The sequence below is a fragment of the Emydura macquarii genome, unplaced genomic scaffold (genome assembly GCF_026122565.2).
Source record: "Emydura macquarii macquarii isolate MOO-44397 ecotype Brisbane River unplaced genomic scaffold, CSIRO-AGI_Emac_v2 contig_719, whole genome shotgun sequence".
Taxonomy (NCBI): Eukaryota; Metazoa; Chordata; order Testudines; family Chelidae; genus Emydura; species Emydura macquarii.
The window spans coordinates 11,366,516-11,390,186 of NW_027130856.1; the positions used below are offsets into that span (position 1 = coordinate 11,366,516).

General features: G+C 38.4%; 1 protein-coding gene across 2 annotated transcripts in view; it reads left to right on the forward strand.

Moving 5' to 3' along the window:
• Positions 1 to 23,671, forward strand: part of LOC137149236 (receptor-type tyrosine-protein phosphatase N2-like) — a 299,799-nt gene that overhangs the window by 219,780 nt on the left and 56,348 nt on the right. For both annotated transcript variants that reach the window (XM_067542698.1, XM_067542699.1), the window contains exon 6: positions 9,162 to 9,226. In XM_067542698.1, coding sequence (XP_067398799.1) covers positions 9,162 to 9,226 — 65 coding nt within the window. The remainder of the gene's footprint in view (positions 1 to 9,161; positions 9,227 to 23,671) is intronic.

Consider the following 23,671-nt stretch of genomic DNA (forward strand, 5'->3'; position numbering starts at 1 on the left):
AGTTAAAACTATCCCTTTGAAGTACAAATACATTATTGTTTTTAAAAAGTTATTTTAGATTAGAGGAGTTTTAAAGAGCTGTAACCTGTAGACTCATCTTTGACAAATCAATGTTTAGATTTTGGAATGAGGAAGCATTTCAGCTTTGTGCCTGACCATTTGAGTCAGTTGTTTTTCATTTGAAGCTGGAACACAAAGGATGTTCATATTGTGACTTTTATTTATTTATTTGCATCTTGGAGTTTGGAACAGCAATAAAGCAAAGAGCAATTGTGCCTGAAATTACTCTGGCAATGGCCAGGTATAATTAAAAAAAGCTGCTACTTAGAATTTAAGTCTTAATTCAGACAGGTTTGTGGCAAGGAAGAGGGATAAAATATGCAATATCATTAGAAATATGTTTATGAATATGGACTAGGCCTCCTGTGTTTGTAAGAGACTGGTAAACTCCAAAGTACATGCATCTCTATGCAGAATTCCTCTGAGTCACTCTGATGACTGGTACTTGAACCCTGCGTGAAGATGCAAGGTAATTACTACTGAGTAATAGTGGCAGGTGCATCTTATTAGCTCCAGAGAGGACAAAAGAGGAGCCTCTCATTCTCTGAGGCAAAAAGAAATAGAGGCTGGGACAGAAGAGGAAGAGCCACACTTGAAGAGAAAGCTTTGCTTGTGTTTGTTTCATCATTGTTCTATCTAAATTACTAATGAAGCAAAGCCCCAACAATGATGTACGTTTGGACTTTATCTTGAATGTATTTTGTATGGTGCTTGCTGGGAATGCCAATTGCTTGTTGTAGTTTTCAAATAAGAATTAGAGTAAGGGATAAAGGGTGCAAGGCTTCACCAAAGAACCTTTAATAGAATGATGTCATCTTTTCACTTTCACCGCTCCAAGGATTTGTTTCCCAGAATGATTCCCTTATTATTTTTAAGTTGGTGTTAGTACTACATTAATCCATTGGCCTATGTGTAGTATTGAGCCAGAAGAGTATATATTATACTAGACACGCTCGGTGTATGTGTGCATGCACACCTATGTGTATTTATGTCTATGTGTATTTATATAATACATGAAATCTGTGGTGTGGAACCCACGAGAGTTCTGGAGTTCATCCACAATGAGTCTCAGTAATACCTGTAGGCTAAGTCACACTCCTGTGTTATGTATCTACCACATATATTATAGAAAAATGTTTTAAAGATTTAGAATAATTTACTGAAAATATTTTTCATATGCTTTTGCATGTAAAGCCAGATGCTTTAGATAACATTAGGCTAAGCGTACAGGATTCAGAGAAAACCTTAAACCCCTCTAAAATAGCTTTTCGGTATCTAAAAATGACACAATTTCAGTATTGGAAACTCTTAGAGTCTCACAATATTTGGTGTTTTTCTTAAAGCCCCAATGCCAGGAGGCCCACATTTCTTGAAGATATGCTTTAATCAAACAGAAGCTGTTAGTTTCACTACAGGAATGACTGGTGAAATGTAATGGTCTGTGATATACAGGAGGTATACTAGATGATGTAATGATCCTTTCTGGCCTTAAACTGTATGAATCTATGAATCACATGAAAATCAGCTTCCATTGTTATTTAAAGTATGCCTCTAGCCCTCATGGCTATACAGGAAAAACTTCAAAATGTGAACCCTAAAGGCTCCAGCTGTGTAAGTGTGTGGATACACTAGTGAGATTTTTCCTCTAATTGGACGAAATATGTTCCTTAACTGTAAGTTTACTCTTTTTTTTTTTTTTTAAAGAAAAAGTCATGGAAATATATGTCCTTTCTGTGACAGCTGATTTCTCAAAGCTCTACCTCTCAGTCACAAATTATGGGCTTGAGGCAGGAACCACTCTGAAATTCTATGGCCTCTGTTACGTAGGAAGTCAGACTGCATGATCATAATGGTCCCTTCTGGCCTTAAAATCTATTAATCAAGCTTTATGCATAATCTGAGCTCTGTCTTAATGAAGATTTTGGGTCTGTGAACGGTCTTATAAAATAAGAAATAGAGACTATATTAAAAATAAATAAATAAATGAAAAATTCCCTGTTCCATCAAAAAAGTGAAATACAGTTCCACCGTGGTCAGCCCCTCAGGCAAAAGCCAGAGAAAATAGCACCTTGTGCTGAAGGACAACAGACAGGCTCTGTCAAATCTCAACAGGGAATAAATTCCTGAGAATGGCCTCATTTAGCAAATGTTCCCATTTAAGGGAAAAGGCCTCAGTATGTAGAAGGTATTGGAATAGTATGTTGGCAGAAAGTGAGCTGTTAGGTATCATATATAGATCTTAAACAAAGCAAAGCAAATCCAACACCTTGAATTGCACCGAGCTGTACAGACACCTGTGAGAACATGTATCTTTAACTGTGTATATATCATTCTATGTATCAGTTGTTGTTGCGGTGTCTAAGGTCCTGATCCAAAATTCACTGAAGTCAAAGGAAGTTTTCCCATTTACTTAGTGGGATTTGGATCAGACCCTGAAACCTCTGTGTGCCTCAGTTTACCTGTCTGTACATTCAGAATAATGGGCTGTATCCTGCTGCTTTACTCACTTGAATAGTCCCACTGATTCCAGTCACAGGATTATTGGCTTCTACAAGGCAAACAAGATTTAACCAAACAACCTTTACCACAGGGATGTTGTGAGGATTGATTAATATTTGTAAAGCACTTTCAGACCCTCAGATGAAAAGAACTATACCATATAAATGCCAAGTATTATTTAGTACAGCAGAGGCAAGAGAGAGAGAGAAATAAACCCCCTAACATTTCAGCTTCTTCTGGGAGGTAGAGGCCCAGAAGGTACTGAAATGTCAAGGATTTTTTTCCTGTCCCTTTTTTCTTTTAGACCAAATGGTGTGATTGTCACTGCAGTCTTAGTAAATACATCAGCTGTGCTAAAGCAGGCTTCCTCTGGGAATTTTTAAATTCTTTTTGACAGTTGGGGTGGTGCCCAAATATTATAATATGATTCTCCTGGACACAAACTGTTTAGTATTGAAACACTCTCGGGAGGGAGGAGGGCAGCTAAGCAGCACTACAGTCACCTGCTTTGACTTGTCTGGCAAAATTAAAATAAATACATTCGCAGTATATCATTTAATGGGGCCAGGCTATGACACATGGATGGAGGATTCTCCATGCATGCTTGGAAAGGAGGCTTGTGTGCTTCTACAAAATTGTCCTTCCCAGTCCCAGGCCCTGTAAGGCGCTTTCTACACAGCCTGTGTTCGTGTTGGGCTTTCAAAGGAGGGAGTGGAGATGAGGCAGAAGGGGTGGTACTAATGGGGCAGGAGGGGGTGACTAACTCAGATGAGTGCACATTGTCTTCCCTTGAACCCAGTGAATGTCTCCCGAAAATTCAAAGCAATCCTAAACTGTATCCCTTCCTATGGATCCTCCTTCCATCCCTTCCCAACTCTGAGGAGGAGCGGCACTTGGATGTGGTTCCTATAGTGAAGCTCCACTGAAACTGTTGCCAAGAAGCTTCTGGGGAAGGTGTGCTGGATGCCAAAGTCACTGCAAGTTACACAGAACCTCTATATGGGCGGCCCTCACCTCCCACAGATCCCTTGCCAGATAGTTTTCCTTGGACAGGGACAAATGCAGGCCCATTCAAAGGAACAATGCAGGGGAATTTCTGAGGAAATCCCTATGGATCTGCTTCTGTCACAAAAATTCCCTTCTCAGGGCAGGGGCACCATGGGAGTGGAGTGCTTTGGCCGTGTAGGATACATACTAGTTGCTAAAACTCACCTGTATCTGCTATCTAGTAAGTATATCTGAACCATCTGCCTCCCAATCCCTCCCCCTCACAAATGTGCTACGCAGACGATGGAGACTACTTGAAGCCTCACATAGTTTACTTCTCATATAGCCCCATAGAATCTAAGGCTGGCCCTGCCAATGATAAACTAAATAATGTATTTGTCACTGAAGAATTCCTGACTAAATCAATGAAACATGACCTAGGATAAATAAATAAGGAAATAAATGATGCCACTCAAACTGCATCCGACCTCCCTTAGGTTACCAAGGCCTAGAAACAGTGACAACCTCTACCTTTAAACATTCAGTAACACACTCATTGTGCTCTAATAGCGCAAAACTATTAAGTTGTCCCCATTGTAATTTAGATCACAGAAGAGACTTCCACAGATTCTTTCAGGTTAAAATAACCAGTATAAAGAGAGCAGGAAAAATTATTCCACTGTAGCTACATACTTAATTATATGGAATACTGCATAAATTGTCAAGTGCAAAGAATTATTCTGATAAATTAAAATACTAATTAAATAGGCTACTGCAGAATTTTGAGAACATTATAGGGTTCCGCTTCTTCAGGTAATTTGCATATCCTTCATCTAGTGAATTTAATTTTAAAGGACTTCTTTTTTGTGTATTTGGAACCCCTTTCTGTCTCAGTAGAAGATTAAAACAGGGATTTATAGGTTGCTCACTGGCTTTTTTTTAGCAGCTTCCACCAGTGCCTCTCTACTGACAAGTGTGTCACACCTCTATTATAATTTCAGGAGTTTAAAAATTGGTCATAAAATAACTTTGCTAGAATATGTGGAATATATGGTGGGGTCTGGAACTATTTCTTTACTTTTTTTTAAATTTGCAAAATAAATTTCTACCAATATGTATATAACATTGGAGTAAAGGAAAAGCTAGATGGTGCTGATTTTAGATGTCAGTTAGTGTTTCTAAAACGTCAAGTGTCAGCTTTTCAAAGGGTTCTCAACTTGCTTCTGAATATCTGTGTTCTCTTTTCCATCCCTGTTTGTGGATGTCCTGTCTTCTTTGTTTAAAAATTTTGATTAACCATTTACATATCTCAGGCCAACATTTTCAAACTTGGATACCTAATATTAGCCACCAACATACACATTTAGGCATTTAAATAAGTGGCTGGATTTCTTCAGTAGGGTTGTAAGCTCAGCAGCTGCCATTGACTTTAGTGGAATTTGTCAACAGCTCTGAAAATCAGGTCACTTTTATTAGGTGCCTAAATATGGAAATGAGCGTGAAAAGTTAGGTGTTTATATCTGAAATTTTTGGCCTGAATCTTTAAAAATGTTCTTGAGAAGTATAAATAATAAAACAAGACAAGAACAACTTTCCAAACATTGTAATATGCTTAACTATACAACACTTCTCATATTCAAAATATCTTAATAAACACTAACTACAATTGAGCATTACCTTTTTTACATATCCAGTACATTAATTGTTGAAACATTAGGTTAGTCCTAGTGTGAATTTCATATTACATAAACCTGAAGTTTTGACAATTCAAAAACTCTCCTGAGTTCAGACTGCTTTAAGGACTTGATTCTGAATCCTTTGTATACCAAAAATTTTAATTGACTTTCATGGGTGCACAAGGGATGCAGGATGAGGATCTAGGTGTCTTTCTAGCTGATGGCATGGATAAATGCAGTTTACATTCAGAACTGCAAGGATTTTTATTAATATTTTTTTTTTGGACATTTGATTGCTGAACTCCCGAAAATAGAAAATTGTGTATTTAAAAATTTAGGCATGGAAAAATGAAACTTAAAGAGCTTTAGCCGTTGTAAAACCCCCTGGTGAGGTGGGTTCATACATACTGAGCATATAATACCTAGTGTCTAATCTTTGCACTAGTTTCTTATTCACGACTGAGTTCAAATCAAGATGTTATAGATAATCTATCACATCCTAGATATCCAGAGGTCCCTCTATTTCCAACGCCACCTCTTGTTTTGTGTCCCATTGTAGGATTTAAGGTCCACTGAATTACTGCTCCTGTACATGTCCAGAACTGAACATCAGGAGGTTCTGCTCAGGGCCCTCTCCTATATTCTGCCAAAGCCTGAGTTTGGCCACTTTCAAGCTGTGATTTAATCAGGCCTTTCAATTATGGCGGGGGTTTATTGAGTTGAACGGGGATAATGTAGGAGTTGTTCTTTGTGTTTTGGCCTATATCAACTGGCAATTATGGTGTAAAGTTGTTTTTTAAGTAAGCTTTATTGAAAGTAAAAAAACCTGATACTGAGGCTATGGAAGAAGAAAAGAAAAATAACTAAATTACCCCACGCCAAAAACATTGTAATAATTACAGTTTAACAATACAGCAGGCCCAACATTTTCTTATTAACTGTACAGTCCATATAGAACCATATGAGATTGTTGATTGGTTTTATTTTTTACTTGTACTATGTTTACTTGGTTTCTGTTACACTATGTAGTCTTATTTATCACATACAGATGATGAACCAGAAAGCATTCTGCTGGACAGTTATGTTTCTCTGACAAAGCCTGTGGAGTTTTCTTTTTTTGTAAAGTGTCTTCTCAATTATTGTATTTGGCATAAAATGCTTTTAAGTGCATGCTATAAATAAATGTGTAGGTGGGAGGCAGCGTGGTGCTGGGGAATGAGCATGAGGCTGGAAATCGGGGATTGATTACAATGATTTATTTATTTATTTAGATTTATACAATACACCCTGGGCACCCTTGAAATAACTCCAGGATACAAGAAAATTAATACCCAAATGTAACTACTGTGCAGCAGTTCAATTCAGTATAATCCACTACCCGCAAAGCCAGCAACTCAAGCTCAAATTACCATCCCCCTCAAGCAGATCCCCACCTCACATGTATATTTGCAAAACTGCAATGCTAATGTGCATGTCTCAAGTATGTATGTAAACACATGCTAGGTAGGCACTTACCTGGCCATGTGCATAGGCAAATACTTTAGTGGCAACCCATGCATATCAATGTGCACAGGCCTGCAGTTTGAAAATCAGTTTTAAGAAGTCTAGAATCCTAATCCTTGCTCAAGCACTGATCCTCTGCACAGCTGTAAGCAAATCCCTGCCTGTCTCTGCCTCAGTTTCCCTCTGGGGAAAGTGGAGATAACAATATTTACTTAACTAAGTGCCTCTGACGTGGTGAAGATAAATACAATAGTTAATGTGACTAAAGCTCTTTAAATATGTAAAGCATTATATAAACAGTAAATAGTATTATTTAATCGATTGTATTTATTTATCTGCATTTTAGGTCCCAGTCCTGCAAAGAATGTGTTTAAGTGCTTTTCTAGACTGGGGCTTTAATTGTGCCCATCACTGAATCATAGAATCATAGAGTTGGAAGGGACCTCAGGAGGTCATCTAGTCCAACCCCCTGCTCAAAGCAGGACTAACCAGGGCTAGCTAAATAATCCCAGCCAGGGCTTTGTCAAGACGCAGCTTAAAAACCTCCAAAGATGGAGATTCCACCACCTCCCTAGGTAACCCATTCCAGTGCTTCACCACCCTCCTAATGAAAAACTTTTTCCTAATGTCCAACCTAGACCTCCCCCACTGCAACCTGAGACTGTTGCTCCTTGTTCTGTCATCTGCCACCACTGAGAACAGCCTAGCTCCATCCTCCCTGGAACTCCCTTTCAGGTAGTTAAAGGCTGCTATCAAATCCCCCCTCATTCTTCTCTTCTGCAGACTAAACAAGCCTAGTTCCCTCAGCCTCTCCTTATAAGTCCTGTGCTTCAGCCCCCTAATCATGTTTGTTGCCCTCCGCTGGACTCTCTCCAACTTCTCCACATCCTTTTTGTAGTGGGGGGCCCAAAACTGGACACAATACTCCAAATGTGGCCTCACCAATGCTGAATAGAGGGGAATAATCACTTCCCGCGATCTGCTGGCAATGCTCCTATTAATTCAGCCCAATATGCTATTAGCCTTCTTGGCAACCAGGGCACACTGCTGACTCATATCCAGCATCTTATCCACTGTTACCCCCAGGTCCTTGGGAGGTACCCCATATCAAAATAATGCTAACAATTATTTACATCCAAAAGATGGATCTCGCTCTCCTCTCTGTTTTAATCCATGGATAAAATCCCAGCCCTGTTGAAGTCAATGGCAAAACTCCCACTGATTTCAATAGGGCCAGAATTTCACCGCATGTTCTTACTTGGAATGAGATGAAAACCTGATTCTTTATTTCTTGGACACACAACACTGCTGCTATTCAATAGAAATTATGCATACACGGGAAATGAAAATGAGCTGTAAAGGTTTGATTCAAGCCCATTGAATTCAGTGGGAATCTCATTTGACTTGCACTTTGGATCTGGCCCTGAACGAATAAAGTCACTAAACATTGCCCCTGAAAATAGTCTGCTGTAATGTGAAATGTCATATTTTATAACTACAGCACTTAAAATGTTCCTTTCTAAAAAGGTTGACAATTTTAGGCACTCCCTTCATTATTTCTATGTGGGTTTACTGTATTCAGAAAAAATGTATTTGATGGCTTCAGTGACTTAGCTGGTTTTGTGCTTGATTGTTTTTGTTTGTTTATTTTGAATGCCTACTGCATGGAAAGTGTTAAATGAGAAAAATCTCAGTTAAACCCTGGCTTAGTTAATTTAAAAGGAGGTTTCATACATGGTGGGACAATTTAATTTTTTACCTTATCCGCAAGGCAGGGGTAATTTGTTATAAAGTTATTCACACCTGCGGGTTATAAATATTGTAATAATAAAATATTGTTCACAGTTACAGTGGTATGTTGGGACCATGAAAGGGCTTAAAGAGAGGAAGACTAGGGCCTTCTTATGTGGCAGGAAAGGGAAGTCAAGAGTTTATCAAAAGGATTGGGGCTGAACTAGGGGGAAAAGCTTCTCTGGGGCAGAGGGGCTGAACTAGAAGGAAGGTCTGTTCAAAAAGAGGAGGATGAATCCACCTTGTGTGATACCCCACCAATGTCTTTTTTGGGATGGATGGATTCTAGAGATTTGATTGGTCCAGGTCTCCACTTAATTTTAATCCATCCCCATTGGAGAGCTGGGTATGATTTATTTGTATTGTCTCCTTCCATCTCTCTTAAATTAAAAGGGGTGTCATATATTGAAGCAAACACATCTGGTTTTCCTCTTTGTCTTTTAAATAATAATGAAAGATTAATGACACAAATGCTCAATAGTAGTGTTGCTATGAGTGAAACATATTCCATAGATAAATGAGATAAGCAGGAATTGTATTGAATTTGTTGGCAAGGGGAAAAAAGCTTGGTTATACAATGAATGCTACAGACTCATCAAGACGCCAGCTTCCCTGTAACTCTCTGTATCTTAATTTTCCTAACAGATGTCAACAAATACAAGCTTGAAAAAGCTACTGGACTAAAGATTCTGCAGACTGGTGTAGGGAAGGTAAGTGACTTGGGGACATTTTTTACTCTCAAAAACATTTTAATTGTTCTTTTAGGAAATCCTAGAACTCACGGATGTATATGAACTGCCAGTTCTAATAATGCTAAGGGCCTTTTTATGATACAGCTGTGTCTGTCAAAATACAATCTGCTGCACACACAGTGCCATATCCCACAGAGAATAAAGCACCAAACGTATGTGTAAAGCTCCGCAGCCACTAAGAAATGCACTTCCTTGCTTTGTTGTATAGGAGGTACAAAATCCCCAAAGATGAGCAAGGCAACTGAAGTGTCTTCTTATCCCCCCTGGTTTCAGCCCAGTACGATCTCATCTAGATCAATTAAAATCTAAATTTGGGGTAAACTATCTTTCAGATGTAAAGGTGAACCTATCTGTGAATGATTTGCTAATTTTCAGTGCATTTTTTTATTTAATTTGAAATATAAATAAAATATATCTGTTTCATTATGGTGATTTGAAGCAGAAACTCTACTAAGCATTTCATCATTTATTAATAAAGATGATGCTATCTGCTAAGAAGCTTGTGTGAACTGCAGGTAATTACTAATTTTGGTGCTAATTTTATATACATAAAGTGATTTTTTCTTTTACAATTAATTTTGCTTGTGGAAAATGCTCATAGGTCTGGACAAATGTCTGTGTCTTGTGTTTATATTACTCTTGGTATTAAGAATAATTAACCACTAATTGGTAAAATATTGAAGTAGATTAATTGATTCATTCTCAATTGCTGGTGTTTCCTATTCTGTGTCAGTTCATGACTAATGGCCCATCCTGCAAACACTTAAGCACACGGGTAACTTTACTCACATAAATAAAGGCCTGGGCCCTAAAGCACTGCCTGTTCTGAGACCGGCTGAGTATCCACAGGTTTAATTGGTTTATGGCTACAAGGATCTTATCCTGTAAACAGGCCAGATCTTCAGCCAGCGTAAGTCAACATAGTTCCAGTGGAACGATTCTGATTTACACAACTGAGGATCCTGGTCCAGTTGTGCATAACTCATGTGATGAGTCCCCCAGAAGTCAGTGGGACTACTCCCGTTAGTAAAGTTATGCCTTTACTTCAAGCCTGGAGCCTCTGTGCATGGACCAAAGACTACTGAAGTCAGTGGAAAGACTCCCATTGACTTCAGTGGGCTTTGGATCAGGCTGTGAGGGTGGAGCTTTTTTCGTGAATCTGAATTTCATTTAAATAGTCAATATATTTTTGTGCCTGAGAAGAGCTTCATAGAGAGTGAGCAATGTGCCTAAAAGGTGTCTGCTTTGGAGCTAAATGGTCAGAATGTAAAGGATAAATTAAACAAATATCTGGTAGAAACGTAATAATAAGTAGAAAGAAATAAACCAACGTGAAGCATGGATCCAAGGTTTAAATATATTCTAGGTTATTAGTAAGGTGTAGTGTGACCAACAGGAAAAATAACCAAGCTGTTTGGCACATAAGATGACAGATGAATCTCTTTGATTCAACTGCCTATATATTTTGTTAGATATGAACTCATAAAATGTCTCTCTCAATTCTGTGCTTTCCCCCTTCTAAGTATTATCAGTTATGATTATGTATATATAAAATACATTTCTGCACAGTCTCACCTACATGAAAAATAATGGAGCTCTATGATTAAGCCATTTATTTGTTGACTCAGGATCAAATTCAATTTTAGTCAGGTTAAATCCAGCTATACTAATCCAGTTTAATGGTTCATTTTCAGTTCATCCTTGTGCTTACTATAGTTAGACCAAATAAAAAGGACAGTTATGGCCAAATTGAAAAATACTTTTGTTGGATCAGGAGTTCTTCTGAGGCTAACTGTGGATACAGTAGATAGGTGTTACGGTAACTCTAAATCCCTTAGTCAAGATGTTCAGATCAAAAGGATTCAGAATAAACACCCTGATTTTTTTTAAATGAGAAATGACCTTTTTTGTCTTTCAGGGGTCAGATTCAGGACACAGTTAATGGGTAGATCATCTTCATATGCAGAATTTTAGAACAGGATAGAATGTTTTTACATAACATCTTTCCTATCTCAAGTAACTAAAAGAGTTCAAGAGAAAAATGAGCCAGCTACTGGCAGTACTTGCAGAGGTTATATAAACAAATACAGCTACAGTTCTATGCTCAACAATATCTCGTATGTTGCATTTTACATTGGAACCTGTTTTAGCTTTTGATCCTGCTCCAGTTGAGAGTAATAGGAGTTTTACCACAATAAAAAATGAACACCAAGGACTAAATCAAGCCCTCAAGACATAGCCCGGTATTGAAAGCAGTGTGAAGCCACCTCACCCTATATGGGGAGGCAGAATGCTTGCCAGAGCTCCCCACTGGTCTAGGGAAAATGCGAACAGCCATACCTTTTTAAGGGGTGCAGCATATTTTCCCTTCTTGAGCAGTTTGTTCCAGTCATGTCTCTGCATATCTCCACTTCCTCTGGCAGCATCTTGGAAACAGCCTTGCACGCCTCTGAGTGCTGGGGCTGTAATTCTAGTATGTCCATATAGGAAGCCATAAAAGAAATTAGGAGGCACCACTGGCAAGGGTAATACTGAGGGCATGCTGGAATGTACTTCTTGGGAACTACACAGCCAAACTTCTATTGCTCTAATGAGCAAAATCTAGTCTTTTTCTTCCTTTCTGCCATGACCAAGTCAGCAGAACCTAGCTAGAGTTTCAGACCAAATGTTACTTCAGTTTGATTTCCTTGACCTCATAAATCTCTGGAGAAGGATACCTTGAAAGGTTGAAACAGCGAGGACAGGAGTTAAGGGCTTCCTGTTTGTCACATGACGCAGCAGAGGCTTAGAGGGAGGGGCAGTGTTCTATTTTTGGGACTGAGAGAAGTGTAGGTAAAGGCCTCTGGTGATTATAGCTTGTTGGTCAGGAGAATGGTTTTGTTTTGTGTTCATGAGTTTTAGTCGTTGTATAATAATATTGTGCTCTGAGGCAAGAGTCTTGACCAGACTTGGTTGTGGCACTGGTTCTCTTCTGGACTGGGGAAGGAGCCCACCAGTTTACAGATACATTATTTTAGATTTTTCTCTACTAATTTTCTAATGTGTAATGTTAATTGCATGTATAGGATCTGAATTATAGTGCTCTGTGATTCGCTCATTGACAGACATTGAATTTGACATTGAATTAAAATAGCTTTTTAAACCAAGCAGAAATATCTCAAAACAAAATATAAGTGAAATGAGACTTCTTCTGTAGACACAGATGTTCCAAAGTAGATCAGTGATATTTTGACATATTTCAGGGAAATCTCAGTTTCAGATATTTTGATAAGTTTAGGAATTATATTGAAATTACATAAAGTAGTGTTACTACAGTAAAACATAAAGATCAATATTTAAAAAATCATCATGTGGAATGATGAAATAGGAAGCTACAGAAGTACGATAAGGGACTGTCTATAAAGAAATAAATGCTTCTTGGGACAGACATCATATTACTAAATTACTACCTTCCCTAATGCAATAATGATATTAAATCTGAAGTGTTACAGATAACTTTGAAAACACATTCTCAAATATTGCACAGTTGTATACTGGCTCCAGAGGTGATCATGGCAATTACAGACCAGTAAGCCTAACTTCAGTACCAGGCAAATTGGTTGAAACTATAGTAAAAACAGAATTATCAGACATATAGATGAAAACGATATGTTGAGGAAGAATCAGCCTGGCTTTTGTGAAGGGAAATTCTTTGAGGGGGTCAACAAACATGTGGACGAGAGTGATCCAGTGGATATAGTGTACTTGGACTTTCAGAAAGCTTTTGATGAGGTCCCTCACCAAAGGCTTTTAAACAAAATAGGCAGTCATGAGATAGGAGGGAGGGTCCTCTCATGGATCAGTAACTGGTTAAAAGAGTGGAAACAAATGGCAGATTAAATGGTCAGTTTTCATGGTGGAAAAGGGTAAATAGTGAGGTCCCCCAAGGATCTGTACTGGAGCCAATGCTGTTCAACATATTCATAAAAGATCTGGAAAAGGGGATAAAGTGTGAGGTGGCAAAGTTTTCAGACAATACAAAATTACTCAAGATAGTTAAGTCCAAAGCAGACTGCAAAGAGTTACAAAGGGATCTCAAGAAACTGGGTGACTGGGCAAAAAAATGTTGAAACTGATGAAATTCAGTGTTAAGTGCAAAATAGTGCACAATGGAAAATATAATATCATCTATACATTCAAAATGATAGAGTCTAAATTAGCTGTTACCACTCAAGGAAAAGATCTTGGAGTTGTGAATAATTCTCTGAAAACATCCACTCAGTGTGCAGCAGCGCTTAAAAAAGCTAACAGAACATTAGGAACCATTAGTAAAGGATATATAATAAGACAGAAAAGATCATAATGCCACTTTATAAAACCATGGTATGCCCACAGCTCAAGTATTGTGTGCAGTTCTGGTCATCACAGAAAAGATATATTAGAATTGGAAAAGGTATAAAGAAGGGCAACAAAAATTATTAGGGGTATGGAACAGCTTCTATATGAAGAGAGATTAAAAAGACTGGGACTGTTCCTCTTAGAAAAGAGACAATTAAGGGGGGAAATGATAGAGGTCTATAAAATCATGAATGGTATGGGGATAGTGAATAGGGAAGTGTTATTTACCCATTTACATAACACAAAAACCAGGGTCACCCCATGAAATTAATGGGCAATAGTGTAAAACAAACATAAGGAAGTACTTCTTCACACAACACACAGTCAGCCTGTGGAACTCAGGGTATTTTGTTAAGGCCAAAAATATAACTGGGTTCGAAAAAGAATTAGATAAAAACATAAGAATGGCCATACTGTATCAGACCAATAGTCCATCTAGCCCAGTATCTTGTCATCCAACGGTGGCCAATGCCAGATGCTTCAGAAGGAGTGAACAGAACAGGACAACCATCTCCTATTGTCCAGTTCCAGCATCCGGCAGCCGGAAGCTTAGGGACACCTAAAATATGTGGTTACATTACTGACCATCTTGGCTAATAGCCATTGATGGACCGATCCTCCATGAACTTAACTAACTCACTTTTTAACCTAGTTTTCCTTTTGACCTTCACAATATCCCCTGGCAATGAGTTCCACGGATTGATTTTGCATTGTTTGGCATCTGATGTACTTTAAAAAAATTACTGTTAGTTTTTGTGTCTTTTGTTAGTTGCTTTTCAAATTCTTTTTTGCCCTGTCTAATTATACTTTTAAACTTCACTTGCCACAGTTTATGTTCCTTTTTATTTCCTCAGTAGGATTTCACTTCCAATTTTTGAAGTATGCATTATTTTCCTCTAACTGCATCTTTTACTCTGTTGTTAAACCACGGCAGCATTTTTTTTTGATCCTTTTATTATTTCTTTTAGTTGGGGTATACATTTAATTCGAGCCCCTATTATTGTGTTTTTAAAAGTTTCCATGCAGTGTGCAGGCATTTCACTCTTATGACTGTTTCTTTTAATTTCCATTTAACAATCTTCTTAATTTTTGTGTAGTTCCCCTTTGTGAAGCTACAGTCGTGGACTTCTTCGGTATTTTCCCCCCTACAGGGATGTTAAATTTAATTACATTATGGTCACTATTACCAAGTGGTTCAGCTATAGTACCTCTTGGACCAGGTCCTGTGTGCAACTTAGAATTACTTCAAGACTTGCCTCTCCCCTTGTGGGTTCCCAGACTAGCTGCTCCAAGAAGCAGTCATTAATGGTGTACAGAAATTTTATCTCTGTGTTCTATCCTGATGTGACATGTATCCAGGCAATACGGGAAAGGTTGAAATTCCCCATTATTATTGAGTTTTCTATTTTTATAGCTTCTCTAATTTCCCTGCCTTGTTTGCCTTCATGTGATGTAATTGAAATGGGCTCTTTTTCATTTAACTGTTTCTCCTCAGCTGCTAACCTGTACATTATCAACTTCTATCCTCTCCTTCTAGGATATAGAGAATCCTCATTAACAGATCCTCCCCTAAAGGATGTCTCTGTCCGAACCACATATTCCTCTGCAGCTGTAGGCTTTCCCATCAGCCCTTAGTATAAAAATGCCTCTATAAACTTTTTAATTTTACATACCAGCAATCTGATTCTGTTTTGGTTTAGGTGAAGCCCAGCCTTCCTTTATAGGCTCCTACTTTCCCAAAAAGTTCCCCAGTTCCTAATAAAGTTAAAACCATCCTCCTTACACCATTATCTCATCCAGGAATTGAGACCCTGCAGATCTGCCTGTCTAAATGGCCCGGTGTGTGGAACTGGAAGTATTTCAAGGAATGCTCAATGGAGGTCCTGGACTTTAATTTATTATCTAGCAGCCTAAATTTGGCCTCCAGAACCTCTCTCCTATCCTTCCCTATGTCATTTGTATCTACTTTTACCATGACCACTGGCTTCTCCTCAGCACTGTACGTACCTCTGTCTAGAGGTCTCAATGGATCCACAACCTTTCACCCAACAGGCAATTTAACATGCCGTTCTCCTGGTCATTACAAACCCAACTCTCTATATTTCTAATAATTGTAACTGTTACTATTACTATTAGATAAGCTCAGGTAGGATATATCCATCAGTGGCTGTTAGCCAAGATGGTCAGGGACGTAACCGTATGCTCTGGGTGTCCCAAAGCCTCTGATGGCTAGAAGCTGAAGCTGAACAACAGGGGATGGATCATTCGATAAATTGCCCTGTTCTGTTCATTCCCTCTGAAACACCTGGCACTGGACACTGTGAGAAGACAGAATGCTGGGTTAGGCGGACCACTGATCTGACCCAGTATGGCCATTTTTATGTTCTTATGTTTTTTTGAGAGCGGCTCCAGTCCTGCAACCACCTAGGCATGTGCCTAACTTTAATCATATAATTAGATGTTCTGACTTCCATCTCACTACTCACATACTTAAAGTAAAGCACACGGCCAGGTGATAGTAAGGCTGTCTTTCACTCGTCAAACAGATTCTGGTTGTGGAAGGGCAAAGTTCTAATGTTTATTTCCAGTATTTGAATGCACATTACATAGAAGTATTTTGATATGTTAATGACAGGTTGCAGCTTCAGCTTTGAAATTTGGTGTCTGTGGTAATTTCCTTTCTTACATTCTGATTGTGACATCCCCCTGCCCTTCTTTACAAATTTTGTTTAAGAAAAAGAGAATATTATAATTAAAATAATAATTATACACATATATAATTATACACATATAAAATAATGAACTAGATATTCAGAGGCAACTATCAGTTTATTCTGATGTGTATTTTCCACCTTAAACATTGTAAGAAGCACACGTAGTCAAGTGTCATGTTGGTTTATGAATTCCTTTACAGTGGAACTCTGGTTCAAAGTAGCAAAAGTGCCAAGTGATGTGGCAGTTGTTATGGTAACTACAGTAATTCAGTTTTTACTCAGTATTGTGTACAATGAAAGCAGTAAGGTCTGCCTTGTGGCTGTAGGAACTTATGCATCCTCTTATTGTTTGGGGTTTTTTTTAACATTGTCAACTTCTTTTTAAAGTAACATGTTGGTTTCAAGAATATGTCTTTTCTTTGAGACATATCAAGCTATTGATTTTTAAGCAAGATTTGCAAGTGAAATCCACCAAGAAGCTCCAGAGAAAAATGAGTTAGATACAAGTAGTGAGTCCAATGGCTACATGGGCAAGTGTGGCATTGAACTCAATGGAGTTCTTCAAAATCATTGGCATAATTCAGCCTTTGATTTGATAGGCTGCATTATTCACATGCATAGTTGGGAGAGGCAGAATTTTTAAATAGGAACATAAGATTGTCCATACCAGATGAAGTTATTAGTGCATAAAGTGTAGCAGCCTTCCTCCAGCAATGACCTGTTCCTGAAGATTCAGAGGAAAATGAAAACACTGATAATGCACCTAGTCAACTGAACAAAGCTGTGCACGAAGACAGAATTTTTTCTGATCTCCTTGGTGATCACTTTATGCCTTGAAGCCTCAAATGTGATCATTCCTCCTAACTTAAGGCCCAATGCTGCAAGGTGCTTCATTGCCCTCAACTGCCACCAAATGAAGTGGAGTTAAATATTGTTTCTGGTTATAAAATTATTCAACCTCACTTTTTAAAATCTAGCTAGTGTTTTCTCTGACCTTTGACATTGGTATATTCTATAGACTGGGTCAGTGAAGAACTAAGCAGTTAATTCTTCTGAGAAAAAGAACAGTTCTATCCTTTTCTTGAGGAAAAAAATCATAGGGCTTTTATGGCTATTGCCAGAGGTGTTACTTAATGGTCTATGCTTCAGATTTTAAACACTTATGGATGGTGGAAATATCATTGATGCTGGTGAAACTACTCCAGCTTTCACCACAGTAACTTTCAGAATGTAGCTCCTACATTCCTTAGAACTATAAAAGTTAAAATCTTAGCAGTCTTAACTCAGCCCTTTTTTTTTCTCTAGGTAGATATAAGTGTATTGTGCAGTTTACTCTATTTGGTTCTTTTGCATAAAAGCCAAGGTCTTGTCTGCTTTACATGAAGATCGGTGTACCCATGCCCAACATTTCCTTTACATTGTATAGCGCTATCATTTTGTACCAAGGGACAGCAAGATTTCAAAGCTGCTGTGTGTGTCCAGTTGTACTTCACTTTAGCATTCTTTGGAATGAAAGGCTTTATATATTGTAGATCTAAGATGATATTTTAATTTGAATATTTTAATCTACATTTTAAATTTAGACATGAAACTTTCTACTTGATTCCAAATTTAGAAGCTGTGTTATTAGGGGTTGTTTTGTGTGTGTTTTTGTTTTATTTTTTCCCCATCTCCTTATCTTTTCACTGGTAAAATTGTTTGAAGGAGTTTTGTCAGCACAGATGTTTGATGTGTTTTGACCATATGTTAGAGTTTATTTTGCTTTTTCCAGCTAAAGTTAAATGGGGAAGTTAAAGTACAATCTCAGATTTAAGGATTTACCCACTTTCTAGCCCCAAAAAACTGTAAAAAAAGCTATGCAATTTTACAGATCATGAACTGTGGCCATGTACAACATCACAAAATGAGTTTTCTCCACTCCATGGATGTAACTGCTGTTAGGATCACTGGGTATTATACACAGATATCAAGGAGGTAACTGATCCCTTTGGGCAATGTATTGCCCTTGATCTACAGCAAAGTTCCCATTATTATCAATATAGAAGTAAGATTCAGTGGCATACATGAAAACCGCTTTTGGAAAAGCATGATAGTTTTAAAAAAAAGTGCATATTATTCCAAAATGTGCTTGATCTGTCTGTCAATGGGAGCTGAGGGCACCAAGCGCTTCGGAGCATCAGGACCTGTGACAAGAACATTGTGAAAGATTCCTTACCATTGCAAAGCGGCGTAAATTCATGCACGCATGAAGATTCTTGACACTAACAACATTGCAGTTTTGTTACTTTTATGGAGGCACATATCTTTGTGAGTTTTTTAGCTACCTTGCACTTTACCTTCTCAGCCCTAAAAAGGTAATGAATTTATTTTATAAATGCCTGGTGTTTTTATGATGCCGCTTTCAATTGATTGTTAAACTGCTAATTTACAGATCTTCGCTAAGTGAATGCAAACAAATTCTGCCCCTCAAAGCTCTGCTAATATATAATGCTCAAATTTTAATTTCCAGTCCATCTTAGATTATAGTGATGAAAAACAATATTTAATCCCTCGTTAACACATGAATAAGCAGAAACTGTCATTTTCCACCGAACAATAACGGGATTATCTCAAGAACTGTCAGTTTATGTGAAAACATTATGTTGCCCAAATTTTCATAAAAATTAGCAGTGGATAATATTCAAGATCAGAGCAATGGAAAGAGGAAAAGCTGCATTCATGGTAATAAATATTCATATTTGTCTGCTCAGGAGATGAAAATCTAATCAAGGGGCTATTGATGTGCTGGCTCTTTTTTAACCAAGATGTTTCATCTAAATTGGGTTTGATATGGAAATTAGTCTCACTCCAAGTCCTCCAGGCCATGAGCATGCTGGGATAACACTGGAGGTGTCCAGTGAATCAGATGTTGCTGCTGGCATCTGCTGCTACAGACAATAAATAAAATAAAATAAATAAAATAAAAATAACATCTCTATGGTCAACCTCCCGATAGCTTGGGGCGATTTCTTTTAAACACTTTAGTTTTATCCCAGTTAAATCCTCAATACTGCAGGGTTAAAAATGTCTGGTTTTTTTGCTCTTGTTGACAATTACCATAAATCAGAAGACACTGCATGAAGCTTAATGAAATATGTATGATTTAAAAATAGGAAGATAATTGCAATATGTTGCTTTAGGAGTGTGCATGTGTGTACTATATATGTACTACCTGAAGTGCTGCAGCTTTTTGCTTGGTTTACGTAGGCCTTGAATTAGACTGAATTAAACAGCAAGCCAATTAGAAAATATATATATTTTTTTACAATAAAAATGTATTCATATATTATATTCGGAAAAATGCATCTTAGTCTATCCAAAAAGTTTTGCAGGCGTGTTTTAATATTTATTAAAATGTTCATTTAAAAGATATTTTGTAATAGGATATTATGTGTCTAGACCGGTGGCACAGTTGTACCTCTCAGGTATCACTGCTATCACCCTTGCTGCCCTTTATGCATGAAATACCCTTTCTTAGACCTCCTCCTCACATAATTCAAATCATTTCTTAAAAAAAACTTCTCCAGTATTGTCTACAATGAAATATGTTTGCATTATAATTAAAAAAAGAAAAGCACACTCAACATTTGAACCAGTGAGACAGACAAAACATACACACCTATGCTGTGAAACCATGTAATCGTATGTCTGTAATGCACGTCTTTCCTTGCACTTCCTGGTGTATTTTATTGCCTCTTTTTTTTTTTTTTTAAATCAAGTCCAACATTAAGTCCCTGATTCTGCAATTCCCCTGTGTACCCCTGAAGATTGTTTGAGGCAGGGAGCTGTTTTTTCTCTGAGCTGTCTAGCACACTTGTAGGTGCTATTAGGTACTAAATAATAGTATCTGGGTGCTACCATAGCACACATGAATAATTGAGTGATTTCAACCCTTCTAGGACCCAATGGAAAGTCGATTAATTTATTTGATTCTTGAAGAAATCATCCCCCGAAATTACATAAATTTGGAGTAGGTTCACATGTTGTGTCATGAGCATTCAGCTACATTGCCACAGCAAGAAGAAAAGAAAAAGATAGAATACAGATAAAGAGAGAGTACTCTGAAAGAAAATATGTTGTTTCTTGTTGAGCTAGGGAAACAGGTGCAAATGACAGTGACAGTCTGAATATCTGCTTATTGGAACATTTTCCTCCCATTGAGCTAGGCCTACATCAGATAAAAATATGGTGATGTCCCTAGTATATTTTCTGTATTCCAGTTAATATGCAAATAAGTCATTGATGGGGAAGTATAAGCAGCGTGCAAAATGTGCTGGCTCTTTTGTCCAAAATGTTTTTCAGAGACTTCTTCTTTCTAATGAATTCCCTTGCTAACTGTGCAGTGGGGAAATTGGAGGAGGAAAAAGGCATGAGATATGTATAGCAGATGGATCAGCAGCAACAGCATACAGGTGTCTGGCACACAGGTGTTTTCATTGTGTATTTGCCAGGTAGTGAACAGTAGCCAGATATTTTCTGGGGATTCCCTGTAATTATTGCTGAGTGAAAGTGCTATCCATTCCTTCTACTCCTACCAGCTAATACTAGCTATGTCTGTTTCCACAAGCATCACTGCATCTGCTAAAAATAATCCATTTGAACCACAGGATTGCTTGGACAAGAATTGCCATTTGTTTTCATTCTATCTCCCCCCAAGACACTAATAGATTCTGTTTATTTTATTCTTCTCTGCAGCAGGAGAGTGACAGATTGTTCAGGCTGGGATTAGACAGGTGCTTTAATTTTTGTTACCTTTAAAATGTTTTTGGTCTTGATTTTGGTTTAAATAACACTGTGTTAAGTAGAGGAGGAGAAACAGAATTCTGGTCATTTAACAAGTAACTATGCGCACAGGAGATTAATGTCTAGAGAGAAATAGCTTATTAATTATTATTATTATTATTATTATTATTATTATTACCACCATAGCACCTAAGAGCACTTGTCATGGACCAGAACCCAATTGTTCTGGGTGCTGGACAAACACAGAACATAAACACTATTCCTGCCCCATAGAACCTACAATCTAAGTATAAAACAACACACAACATATGTGTACAGACAGACAGGGAGTACAAAGAAACAACGAGACATGAATGATAGGCTGTGCTCTCAGTACGTCAGCAGCCTAACCATCCAGTTCTTTGTAGGCATCATGGAAAAAGAGTTTTAAGGAGGGTTTTGAAGGAATATAATGAGGTAGTTTTGCAGCTGTTTACAGGGAGCTCCCCCCACCTATGAGGGACAACATGGGGAAGAGCACAAAATGCTTGTTTGAAAATTTAACAAATGGGTGAACTAGCTGTGCTTGTTTCTACTAAAATGCTTCATGCGGTTGCTCTGAGGAGGCCAATGGACTTGTTAAATGATAATGCTGATTATAAAGTGCTAGTAGCTTATCTATGATTTTACAATAGGGGATGAAGAGGGTGAGGCTGATGATGTGGTATGGTATGCAAATGATATGCAAAATATATGTGTATGCAAATTTGAATGCTGAAAGAAAAGCATGCTGTTCTGAACCAGAGAAGCTAGTTTTTAACCCAAACAAGCCAAGTTCCGCCAACAAAATATTTAAACAAACTGACAGGATTTTATTAAGTTTTAAAATATATCCTTTCTTCATAAAATTAATAATTATATTCATATTATCCAAGTTTTAAAATATATCCTTTCTTCATATTATTAATAATTAAAACTCCTTTCTAAAGAAGAAAACTATTTTTCTCCCATTAGCTGGAGATGGTGAAGCTCTACTCAGGCCCATATCCGCAAAGGTAATTAGGTATCTGAACCTCAAATTTAGACACCTAAATCCCAGATTTAGGTGCTACTGCAATCCACAAAATGCCCATCTAACCTTGTAGGTGCCTAAACTCACTCAAGACTAGATTTTCACTTTAAAAGTTCCCTGGGTGCCTGTATTTCTCCCTCTGGGCATGTGCACTGCTGCTTCACTGTTAGTGCCTATCCTCCTGCCTGAGCCCCAGAGCGATCTACAAACCAGGGGAAGACCGAAGACATGTAGAGGAGTCCTTGTCTCACCCCTAGGATGCAGTTGGGTAGGCACACTCAGAGGCCACCAACCAGATCAACTCCTGTTCAACATGTGGTCAAAGCATGAGACTGTGCACATGCCCCGCCCCTTACAACTTTTGCCCAGTGGTGAGAGCACTAACCTTGGATGTGGGAGACCGAGGTTCGATTCCCCCATCTGCCAGTTGGGGAGAAAAGTTCTGAACCAGGGTCTCCTGCACATTTCAGAAGAGAACTCAAACCACTGAGCTATGGGATATTCTGATATGATGTTGCCTCACTCTTTCCTGTTTAAGCTGTTCCACTGTGGCTAAATAATTAAAGAATCACAGGGCCAGAGACAGAGAATGAGGGGGGAGAGAGAGATTTTGTAGCCTGGTGGTTAGGGCACCCAGGTGGGTGACCTAGAGTTCAGTTTCTCTGTTCTAGTGATGCGTTAATTATTTTCCAAAGTGGAACAGCTTCCGCAAGAGCTATTGAGGAAACCCTACATCAGAATATCCCATAGCTCAGTGCTAAGAGCACTGCTTTGAGAAATGGAAGATACCTCTTCAAATCCTTTGTCCCCTCTGCCTCAGGAGGAAATTGAACTTGGTTCTCCCACATCCTAGGTGAGCATGCTAACTAGTTTGCTAAAAGTTACAAGCTGGGCACCATCACATCTGGCTGTTTTGTGTGGAGACAGGCATGCATCTACTTCATTCTCACAAAAATCTGACTAAGGTGCCTAAGCTGTCTGACCCCGGGAGAGGGCTTCCTGGTTGTGGACTACGAACAGAGGTAGATGCTTCCCTGAAGCTGGACTTAAGTGCATTCCTCTGTGAGGGGGTGGAGCTTACCATACACCCCTCTCCTCAGCATCTCCCTTGGCTAGCTTAGGCAACTCCCTGCCTAGCATTCTGGCTTTTGCAGATCATATTCTAAGGTGCCTCTCTCTCCCCATTCATCGTATTGGGTGCCTTACTCAGGCTTTGCAGTGTTGCTCCTGTGACATTCTAGGTGCCTAAAAGGTAGGCAATGCAACTCTCAGCGTCACAATGACTAAATCCCTTTTGTAGATCTGGGCATCAGTGCTTTCCTCAGCCCATGTGTATTTGTCCCTTACAGTGTGTAATATTGTTTTCTCCAATTTTAAAATTTCCAAAGAATAGGGCTTCTAGGGAGAGACAGAATGGCACTGACTGGATCCCACTGCTTATCTCAGGGCACTTTATTTAAATTGACTGGGTGGGGAGAA